Here is an 11,407-nt window from a genome sequence, read left to right on the forward strand (position 1 = left end):
GCTTGAGATAAAAAGCTAAATTTGTCACTTAGAGCTTTGCATATTCAGATGAGCTATTCTCACTGCCACCTTGTATGCTGATCTAAGCTATAAGACATGCACAGTTAGATAAACAAATAACCTCCACTTAATTATCTCTGAAATCCTGAAAATTCATTGCTGTATTTTATTGGGCATGGTGTTGTTGGGTTGATGGTTGGACTCGATGATCTTGGAGGTCTCTTCCAACCTTAATGATTCTATGATTCTATGATTCTATTATACATTGTCTTTTGAAATCTACAGTTGCAGCCTAGATTCCTATAAAAGCATCTGTACAGATTTCCAGTTCTCTGTTTGCGTAAATCTAACAGTCTTGTGATATGGGTAAGGCAGGATGTTTGTTTAACCCATTTGCAATTTACATTTTCTGTGTGTGCAAATTTTTAATTCATCTAATGGAAGAAGTCTTGCTCCTACAGCTTTTATGTAGAAAACTAGTCATGTGTATAATTGGAGGATTGAATGTTCTCTTCAAAATATTTGTGCTTCATATGAAGTTTTAGCTTGAAAGATCCTGCCTCATTTGTATCTTTGATACCTTATTTCTATTTTGCTCGTCTGCCATTCATTTCTTATGTAAAAGATAAAGGAATTTAATTTGTACATGTTGTGGTTTAACCCAGTGGGCAGCTGAGCCCCACACAGCCGCTCACTCACGCCTCCCCGGTGGCACGGGGGGAGAGAATCAGAAGGGTAAAAGTGAGAAAGCTTGTGGGTTGAGATAAAGACAGTTTAATAGGTAAAGCAAAAGCCACGCACACAAGCAAAGCAAAACAAGGAATTCATTCACTGTGTCCCATCAGCAGGCAGGTGTTCAGCCATCTCCAGGAAAGCAGGGCTCCATCATTTGTAATGGTTACTTGGGAAGACAAATGCTGTAACTCTGAATGTCCTCCCTTCTTTCCCCAGCTTTATATGCTGAGCATGACATCATATGGTATGGAATATCCCTTTGGTCAGCTGGGATCAACTGTCCCGGCTGTGTCCCCTCCCAGCCTCTCGTGCACCCCCAGCCAATTTGCTAGCAGAGCAGCATGAGAAACAGAGAAGGCCTTGACGCTGTGTGAATACTGCTCAGCAATAGCTAAAACATCCCTGTGTTATCAGCACTGTTTCGGTCACAAAGCCAAAACATAGCCCCGTGCAAGCTACTATGAATGAACTTAACTCTGTCCCAGCCAAAACCAGTACACAACAAAAGCTGGAAAACTGCCCAACTTATCTTCAATCCAAAGGTCTGAAAGAAAGGGGAGGGAGGGTGCTAGCTAAGAAGATGCTTTCAGTTTAGAATAAACAGGTGGGAAAGCAAGGCACTGTTAAACTTGTATTGAAAGTACTCCTGGGTGTGAAAGTCTGCTCAAATGAATACTACCTTAAACTCAGCCAATTGTATTGATTTTGTTTTGAAAGATTTACAGTAAAGCCAGTCCTCTGTCTAGGCAGCTGATGGGGTGATGACTACCTCTACAGATGGTAGACAACAACTTTGGGAAATAGAGAGAGGGAGGGACACTTGTCAATTAGTCAAAAATGTGGGGAAATTTTTGTTTATAAAGGGATTTATTCTATTTCAGAATGTCAAGTACTATTTGGAAAACCAGAAAAAATAATGTACTATAGTTAATTCCTTAGGCATTAAATATAGATTCCAGAACAAAGTTTTAAGTTTGTGGAAGCACGAATTTGGATTGCTCAACTGTAAGATAATGATGTCTTGTAGAACAAACAGTATTTTTTTTTTTTTGGTCTGTGATTTGGAAACAGTAATTACAGAGGGAAGTATGCAATATCCAGAGCTGTTGGATTTTTATTCATTATTTTTGCTCTGTAGTTTCTGTGGACTGAGACAGACCTTTGTGCAGTGAAAAATTTTATCATCCAAAGACATCTGCTCATGCAAAAATGCGTATTGAGAGAATGTTGTAGCAGAATTTCCCATTTACAGTTTTTGGAACCACTGTATGTATAAACCACCCATATATATATATATATATAAAGGGTCATCTTTGCCAGGATAAATTTTCAGAGGTGTAAGATTGCTGAATTATCAATTGGATTAAAGATTGGATCCAATCTTGTAAACACTGGATTTGGGAGTTGCTCAGTCTTTTTGCTCAGCCCAGTATGTTTCAGATTTAATACGCATTTGTTCTCCTGCTTTAAGCCTCAAATCATGGACTTACTGAATGAATTTTCTAAAGTTACAGTAATTTGAGGTTGAAGAGGAAAAAAACTCTTCCAAGGGTGACTCACTCCAGAGGTAAACGCTAAAAGTAAAATGGAGAACTCTATACCCTGTTTGCCATGTAAGGAAAATAATTTTCGGAAAGCCAGAAGACTCAAATAATTGTGTCCATCTACTACTGCTAAATACCAAACTTCCTAATTAGCTTTTCTGGTCTTGGGAGTGACATTATCTTTTAACACAAGTTTTGTCTATGGAAGACTAACCCATGTGGCTAAGTGAAAATCATTACTACTGTATAAAGGTAGAATGTAAATGAGTGCTGTGTAATTAAGTATCCATAAAATCAAATGGGGGGAAAAAAAGCAAGGCCATCATGAGTAGACTTAATTTTACAACATAGTGATATAAATGTGCACAAGAAAAAACTGAAGGACATGCAGGTATGAAAATACTGAAAATCTGATCTAAATAAGAGGGGAATGGAGGTAAGTAAGTCTCCTTTCTTTCGTTGTCACTTCAGGGGCAGCTCTTTGGAAGTTTTGTACCATATAATAAAGAATGCAGTAAATTATTGTGATATATGGCGGGTTTGTGGGATGTGATAGTAGCATCATCAGAATTCCTCTGTAATGACAGAGCTGAATTGGAATAGTTTCTTCAATGTTTTGGTATGTATTTTAATGTACTTTTTTCAATTACATGTTCCTTTCAGTGTGCCTGTAATGGAATTTCAAGTAAAAATGAATTTATTGTGGAAATTAGATTATTGCAGTGGTTACAGCTGAACATGCACAACAAGGTGCTTTTAAGATGATAATTTAAAAAGAAATAAATTACAGGTCCTATGAAATTACAGACTTCAGAATTTTCCTTTGTCTTTCCTATTAGCAAAAAAAAAAATGCAAAAAGGTAGGAGTTTCTAATATGTTCTGACAAGTTCACTGTCTTATGTAAGATAACGTGTTGGCAAGAAGGTTCCAAGTTTATTTCCTGCTTTTGTTTTATTTTAGGTCCCAAATCTGATCCCAGTTCTGATTTTTAAATTGGGAAGACCTTTGGAGCCTGCACTTTACAGGGATATATTGTATACATTGCCTACACTGGGTGTACACAAGGTCAGAATGAAAAATTTTTAGTAAAACAAAAACTGTATCAGTAAGAGGTCATTTATTTATAAAAAAATATTTAGACTGAGCAATGCATAGCTTGTTTAAAATAACTGATTTGTAAGCTTCAGCATAACTGTTTAATATTTTGGATGGGATATGACACTTGGTTTAAAGAGTGAAATGTACATTATGCTTTAGTGTCTGCACTGTATCATCATTTTTTTATATATATATCATAAGAAGATGCTCTTGGACTCGTTATGCATTAAAGTTTTTCAGAAAATGACTTCCAGTTTCTTTCTGACATTGCAGTTGAACAGTTACCTCCTTGTACTTGGTTGTAAAATAATGATTTGTAGATTAGTCTTTGTTCTTGGACATAAAAAATAACAGTGACGTTTGGTTAAAAAATTTCTTCCAGGTTTGTGTAGCTCAGATTCTACGTGCCATACACATGCTGGGGAGCACACCAAAGCTTAGAGCAATTGCTTTGCGGCTGATGACATCCTTATGGGAAAGACAGGTTAGAAAATTCTTGTAGTGTCACTAAGATAAGTGCAGTTGAAGAACTCCATTACCTCTAACCAAGGAAGGAAATTAATTTTGGAACATTGCTTATACTAGTATCTCATTATCAGCAGTATAAAGTAAATTGTGGAAGTTGTGCCTATATTGATTCTGTTTTAGTGAAAATTCAATAGTATGTCTTTCATGAAACCTGCTTTTCATGTCATCTGGCCTCAGACTGGAATTAGGAAAAAAAATTGAAGGACTGCTTTCTGCTTTTCATAATGTGCAGTAAGAACAAGACCTTAGTTACATGGCAATAATTTGCTTCTGTGTTTATAATGTAGCAATACAGATTTGGTCTGCAAAAGCCAGTTGGATCTCAATGCAGCATTAGATTCCAGTAATGAAGAAAAGCTAAGTATTGTATGCAATAGAAGTGGTATTCAGAAGTCATGTAAAAGTGCTAGCAATTGAAAATCCTGTCACCAACTTTTGAAGGTGTGATGATAATTTTTAAATTAAATCTTCTCTAGGACCGAATATACCCAGAATTACAGAAGTTCTTGGCGATGTCTGATATGCCCTCTTTGTCTGTTGATAAAGATTCTCAATGGGAAAAGCTGATTGCTAAAGCTGCTTGCATAAGAGATATATGTAGGCAGAGGTAAGCGCAAGTGTTATCTGTCTTTATGTCTTTGTAATGGAAAACAATTTTTTTCCAGAAAAACTGCATAATTATTTTTACCTACTCTGTTATATTAATTGTGGGTAATATTTTTCTAGTTGTATGAGATACTGACTCAAGCATTGCTAATCTCACCAGCTAGTAAGTTTTGGGTTTTATATTATAACTAATAGAAAGCACATATAAATAATGTTAAAATTAAAATGTCTTCATCCTGAAACAAAACGCGCATCCTGATCCACAGTAGAAACTTAAAGCATACCACTTCCATATTATAAAAAGAGAGTGATGAAACATTAGAAGAAACAACTAATGATCTGTCTGTCTTTTGATCTATTCAAAGAAAGATTGGGTGCTTTTCTGGAAAGTATATTTTGTCACATGGAAATTACTGGTCTTTATTCAGATATAATATTGACCACAGAACACAGTTGTACGAGTCTAACTGGATGATACATTGATCCTTTCCAGTTCTAACAATCCATGAATATTAGTACTTGATAATAATTTACAGTTCCTGGAAAGCTTATTTTTAAACACATTATCAGTTACTTCCTGGTTTTATGTGCACAATACCATCTTTTCTTTGTCACCTATCTTTTGGGTTCCACTTTTCACTTTCTTCCTTGAAGGTCAGTTACTAACAGCTGGGAAGATTCATGTATCTTTCAATCATCAACAACAACAAAAAAAATCTTAAAGAAAATATCCTTTCCTTTACATCTTCAACCTTCTTTAATTTTGAAAAACATCATTTTCCAAGAAATTAAAAAAATTGAAAAGCAAGAGATAAATCTCAATGCAGCTGTAGTATTCTTTTTGCCAGGTAAGTGGTGTAGTTAGAGTTCAGGTGTATGCACGTTATTTGTGCTTTTAGAAATTATTTGGAAGAAAGTGAGAGCAAATAGAGGAAGCCTGAATGTTCCATGCAAATAAATCACCTAGCCAGGTGCTATTTACACAGAGTTCTTACAGAAATAGTATGAGGAACTGCTGAATCAGCAGTTGACACCTCCCCCCGCCACTGCCCAATAAAACTGAATGGATACTAAAAGACTGGAAAGCAAACAAGCAGCCCATGCAGTCATTGAAGGAGAGACAAATCACACTGCAGCAGCAAAAAATTTGGAAAAACGTTCCTATCTGATGTAAGAGGGCCAAAAGTCTTTTGCTGCCAGATTCTCCACCAATACACAGTAGTGAGTATTTACAGACGACTGCCACAAAGAAGCAAAGAATAGTGCCTTTAATAGCACACATGGATTTTCCTTCTCAGTCACTTCTTGAATGATGTAATCTTTTAGCACACACACCATCCTTGGACAAAAACTTCCACCACCACTTGGTGACCTTTTATTTGGAAATTGATGCCTGCTAATTTAACTCTCCATGTCAGTCAGCCTTTAGAGCTCTCTATCATATCCTCCCTTGTATCTTTTTTTTCCTTCCAGTTTTAGTCTGTTTTAGTTGTCACTTAAACAAAACCAATACTTAATGAATTTTTGTGTATAGAATAGAACTTGTGTGTATGTGTGAATATTGCCTTGTATCTTCATGTTTTTTCCTTTAGGCCATACCAGCACGGAGCAGACATGTTGGCTGCAATTTCCCACGTATTAAATGAATGCACAAAACCTGATCAAGCTTCACCCGCTGCCATAGTGTTACAGGGTCTTCAGGCACTTTGTGAGGCTGAGGTAAGATTAAATTGGCTTGTCGCTGTGTTTTGTGTTTTGCTTGTGGATCATGGACTTTTTTCCTAGTTGGCTTTTTTTTTAAGAGTACATTGGATTGTTGCAGAATTTTTTTTTTTCTTCTGACATTTAATTCCTCTCTTCCAACATCAGTTTATTGTTCCTGGGAAGTTATACTGTGAACTTCTACTACAGCAGGTCAGCCCTTCAGTGCATGGGTTGGAATTTTAGGTCAGCTTCACAGTTTATTCAAAGACATCCTTTCATATATTTTTTCCTTGAGATTTGAAAAGAACAGCTGTTCGGCACATAATTCTGATTGGCTGAAAAGTATGTAAATAATCTCAATTTTGATACCTTCTTACTTGCCCGCCCTGCTGTGTCTCATTCACATAGTGAACCTGATAGGGAGAGAAATCGTTCCCAAATCACTCGGGAGGCTTCTGTTTTACTCTAATGCATTCATTACTTACTGATGAAGAAGACAAGCATTGGAACATGCTGCCCAGAGAGGAGATGCTGTCTCCATCCTTGGAGGTTTTCACATTCTTTTTGGATATGATCCTGAGCAACTGGGTCTGATCTCATAGTGACCCTGCTTTGAGCAGGAGGTTGGACTAAAAATGTCCTGAGGTCCCTTCCAGACCAAATTGTCCTGTGATCCTACAGTATCCCTGAGTTAGGAGCCAAGGCTCTTTTTTTTTTTTTTTCAACAGTGACATCCCAGACACAGTGATGCAGGCACAGACATGCTGTTAATCACACTATAGGCAAACTGTGGACTATGCAGGCTGTCTGAGTTAGTGGACTAATGATAGCCTGCAGGAATATCTAATCATCCGTTCTCTGCCAAACAGCAATTTTAAGTTTATCCACTTCTTCACTTTCAGTGCAGTGTTTACTGCAGTGAGGCCTATCCAACAAAATCCAGCCATTGCCACATTATGCATTTGGAATCACATCAGCAGTTCAAGAACAACATAGTAAATGGTTAGCAGTCCATAGACATTAGTATTCAATATAGTTAAAAAGCTTCAGATAATGGCTGCTAAGAAGCAACTTATTCAGGATAATTACTGTCTTTACTTTTGGTATGGAGTTTGGCTCTTCTTAAGGTCACGTAAATTCTTTGAATGCTGGTCTCAGTATTTAAGCAGCGTCTTCCCAGGCTGGATTATATTTAGACTTTGTTTCCTGCAAAGAAGCAGGAGCTAGGCCTATAACAAATGTCACATTTTACTATAAAAACCTCCTTTGAGAACAGACATACTGTACCACTGTTGAGAAGTGGAAGGCTGAGACAACTCCAGGTACTCGGGATAGAAGGAAGGAAGGAAAGAACCACTTCGTGGACAGGTACCAATTTTTCCTGTCCTAATTCTTACAGGTCCTCCTCAGCTTGCTCTGTTTCCCCAGTTTTATGCCAGTGTAATGTTCTGGGAGACAGCATCTGCCACCCAGGTATACTGAAACTTTGTAATAGAGAATTCTCTTGTGGTTTGGTAAACTGATTAACCATTTGGGTTAAGTAATGCAGTCTTTCCTTTATTTAGTATTTAGACTCCAGTTTGCAGTGCAGAAACTTTATAGGGCATAATCATAGAGGTTGGTCAGAGGGTTTTGTTTTGGTGCTTTCTCTCTCTGCCACTGTCTCAATAGATAACCATGGGAAAGGGATTTAATCTCTTTGAACTTTTCCATGTGCAGCTGCTTAGGTGCAGGATTTTAGTGAGCACGTAATTTTCAGTCAACTTCTGCACCAGTATAACAAATTATGTTTTCATATGTATAGTGTTTATACAGTTGATGATGGAACCCTATAGACCATGTGGTTTTGTCAAAGCTGGGTTCTGAGAGTCTCAGAAAGACTCCTTTGTAAAAGTAATGCTATAATAAAACGTGCTGTAACATTGATTTTTTTGGTCGAATGTTGTGGAAGAATAGTTTTCCATTTTGTTGACTGCAGTAATTGTTTTGTGTAAATGTAATGGTTTTACCCAAAGTACATAGTACATGACTAGCATTAAGAGTATTAGCTTAACTTTTGTGGGACTTAGAAGAACGGCTATAAAATACACACAGTTCTTGCCAGGTCACATTTCCTATTTCTGGGCAAATATTTTGGGTTTTTTCCAGTGATTTCAACAGAAGCCAGTATACTTCCTATGAGGCCATCTATCCTGGCATGTAATTGATTTCACGTATCAAGTACTGTACGCAAGCCAAGAAACATTCAAGAATGAAAATGCTAAGCACAGTATTTAAAACCCCTTTCCAAGCTTTTTGTGGAAGTGGTTTCTTGCTCTTTATTCCTTCAGTTCTATTTTATTAATCAGAAAGAAACTGGCATAGCACAGTAATATAATGAACTGAAATGTTGTGTGAGAACAAATTATGTTGACTGAGTTTAACATTTAGTAGGAATTACAAAGCTGGATGTTGTTTAAACAGCGTACACTTAACACAAACCCACCATTTTAAGAGTACAGTTTTTGAGATGTTGTCAGAGGATCATTACCTTCTTCTTGGACTCAAGTTTCTGCCAGTTTCAATTTCCCAGGTCTGATTTACTCCTCATTCTTTTTGCCTTACTTTATATCCTTGACCTTGTATGTAGTTAACATCATAATTTCTATTTGAACTCTTTAGCCAGTACTGTAGGTACAATTCCTTAGCTGTGCAGATCTGCTGTTGAAGGGAGCTGCCAGGCTCCCAGGTTGAACTCTATATAGGTAAGGGTTTTTCCACATCCTGAATGAGTGAGTAAAGTAAGTTGACTAGGAACGTTATTGGCCTTCATTCAGTCTGACTGGTCTGGTGAACACGCAGGTAGAATATTTGCTGTTTTACTTGATTTCCCTATTACCTGCTATTGTTCCTAAAAGTGCTGCTGCTGCTTTTTTTTTTTTCCATCTGAACTTTGTGGTTTATAACCTCACTGAATGAAAACCGTGTTACCTTCTCCACTTGCAAGTCAGCTTTCCATTTCAGAATATCAGAAAATCCATTTCAGTGCATCTTCATCACTGGTGCGATTTCTGGTTTTTGAAAGCTGGAAATGTCAAAGATATTGTGGGAATGTAAATTTAATTTTTCCTCTTATGAATGTATTATGTTATATCATAGAATCATAGAATAGTTTGGGTTGGAAGGGACCTTTAAAGTACATCTAGTCACAAACAGTTCCTCCTTTTGCACCTGCCTCTGCATCCAACCTCTTTTCATCTTGGAAACATTCACTACAGTGGCAATTTCATTTTCTGTCACTTGATTAGGATGTGTGGCATACTAGTGTAGTCTAGCTGGTGTTACCATGTTGTTTTCTTCTCTTTCTCTCCCTATTTTTTGCTTTCCCATTTTATGTATTTTGACACTTCATTTGCTTTTTTTTCTCAAGGCTGGAACAGAGTTCTAACCTTGTCTTCTGGTCTTGCTAATAAGATAGCTAGTACTCTTGCACTTTTTGTAAGAAATGGTATATAGCAATAGCTTGAGGGACACGGAGTATCTTCAGGAAGACTAAATTCATCAGTGTATCTTAGGTGGAGAAGTTACTTTTTCTAAGCTTAGGAAAATTTTATTTTCTTCAGAGCACACAATATGACTTATTTTAATAAGTGTCTTAAACTTTGTAATTTAAAACACTAACAGTGGCTTTTAGCTTGCATGTTACTTCTCCCATTTGGTCTTCAACTTCGTGTTGTATTCATTGCAGACACAAAATAAATTAAGGAAACCTGTGCTTCAAGTACTTATAATCTGTTAGCAGAAACTGGAAAACTGCTTGTGTAGTCCACAAAAAGAATTCCCCTTTGGTAGCTGAAATTTCAGTGTAAGCATTTTGTGTTTCAATGTGGACATACTCTGTAGACAGAACGATCTTGGCCAAACTTTTTACTGTGGAAATGGCATTGAGATTGATTTGGCTGTTAATCCTCAGGATTAATAGTAGCGCTTCTGCCTCTGCAGCACCATCATGTTGTCAAGTCAGCTGGTTTTGGAGTATTGGGCAAAATGTATTTTGAAAAGATGATGATTTTATTTACTCTAATTTATTCCTAGATCGTATTTGTCCACAAATGTCACAGGGCAGCCAGGGTCATTTTTTGTTATCACAGCGTGTGTCAGAGTCCAATACTCTCTGACCAGGTTATTTTAGATATTCCATGCGTGGAGGATGTAATGTGTAATATCAAATTTAGTTATTTGAAGACAGTTGTTACACAGGATTTCTGATTCAGCAGAGTGATCAAAAATATACCGAAATCACAATACAAATGTAAGTTACACTTAGCAAAATATAGCAATTGCAATATACACTGCAATCACAATACCAATGTCATTCCTATTACCAGTCCCTATAATATGCTCACCGTCACGATGCTGAGCATCCCCAGTCGCCAGGAAGGAATATGTGGGTTGAAGCCAGCTCAAGCCCATTGCTTTCTTCGAAATTCTTTTGTTGGCTGTCTTGTTTTTATATTGTATGTTGGGCTGACTCATGTATTCACTCCCCGTATGCTGATCTGACTGACTCAGGGACATGTTCACACTCTTTTAGAGAACTGGGGAGAAACATTTACACCAGCAGTTGATCCACTGAACTGTTTGTAGCTGTATATCTAAAAAAAGGTCCTCTTTGTGTTCAATCAGTTTCTTTGCAACAGCTGTGGTCAGTCCAGCCCTGCATTATTCTCTCAGCGTCATGGGCACATCACCTTTGCCCATCTGAGCCTTCTTCCGTTGTAGGGCTTTATTGGTCAGTCACAGTGTGTAGCACTAATGCAAAGCAATGGTATGCCCTTTACTTTTGGCAAGTTGCAGTTATTTCTGTAGCTGGCTGTTAAGTGTAACACTTTGCAGTAGAGGATGTGTCTGGTCGGCTTTGCTGCAATTACATGTTCTGGAAAGATTCTGATAGGTTTTATCCTAATTGTAGCTTAGAGGAGATTCTGAATCTCAGGCAATTGTCATGAAAGATGTGGAGCTGCTCTGCAATAAATGATGAATACCATATGTATTGGTATACATACTTGGTTATTGACATGTTTACTGTCTGGATATACTGATTCAGTTTTAAGGTTTTACTGAAAAGCTAGAAAGGAAGACAAATAATTCAAGAGTAGCTATCTGAGGATCATTTTGGGACAATGACAGACTGAGGAATCTGTTTTGTATT

At 37.2% G+C, this 11,407-nt stretch overlaps 1 protein-coding gene across 1 annotated transcript in view; it reads left to right on the top strand.

The window, feature by feature from the left end:
• Positions 1-11,407, top strand: part of FOCAD (focadhesin) — a 120,315-nt gene that overhangs the window by 44,511 nt on the left and 64,397 nt on the right. The window contains exons 12-15 of the mRNA XM_009328075.1: positions 3,241-3,345; positions 3,761-3,862; positions 4,383-4,513; positions 6,105-6,231. Of these exons, the coding sequence (XP_009326350.1) occupies positions 3,241-3,345; positions 3,761-3,862; positions 4,383-4,513; positions 6,105-6,231 (465 nt within the window). The remainder of the gene's footprint in view (positions 1-3,240; positions 3,346-3,760; positions 3,863-4,382; positions 4,514-6,104; positions 6,232-11,407) is intronic.

This window comes from Pygoscelis adeliae, unplaced genomic scaffold, assembly GCF_000699105.1.
Source record: "Pygoscelis adeliae isolate BGI_AS28 unplaced genomic scaffold, ASM69910v1 Scaffold45, whole genome shotgun sequence".
Taxonomy (NCBI): Eukaryota; Metazoa; Chordata; class Aves; order Sphenisciformes; family Spheniscidae; genus Pygoscelis; species Pygoscelis adeliae.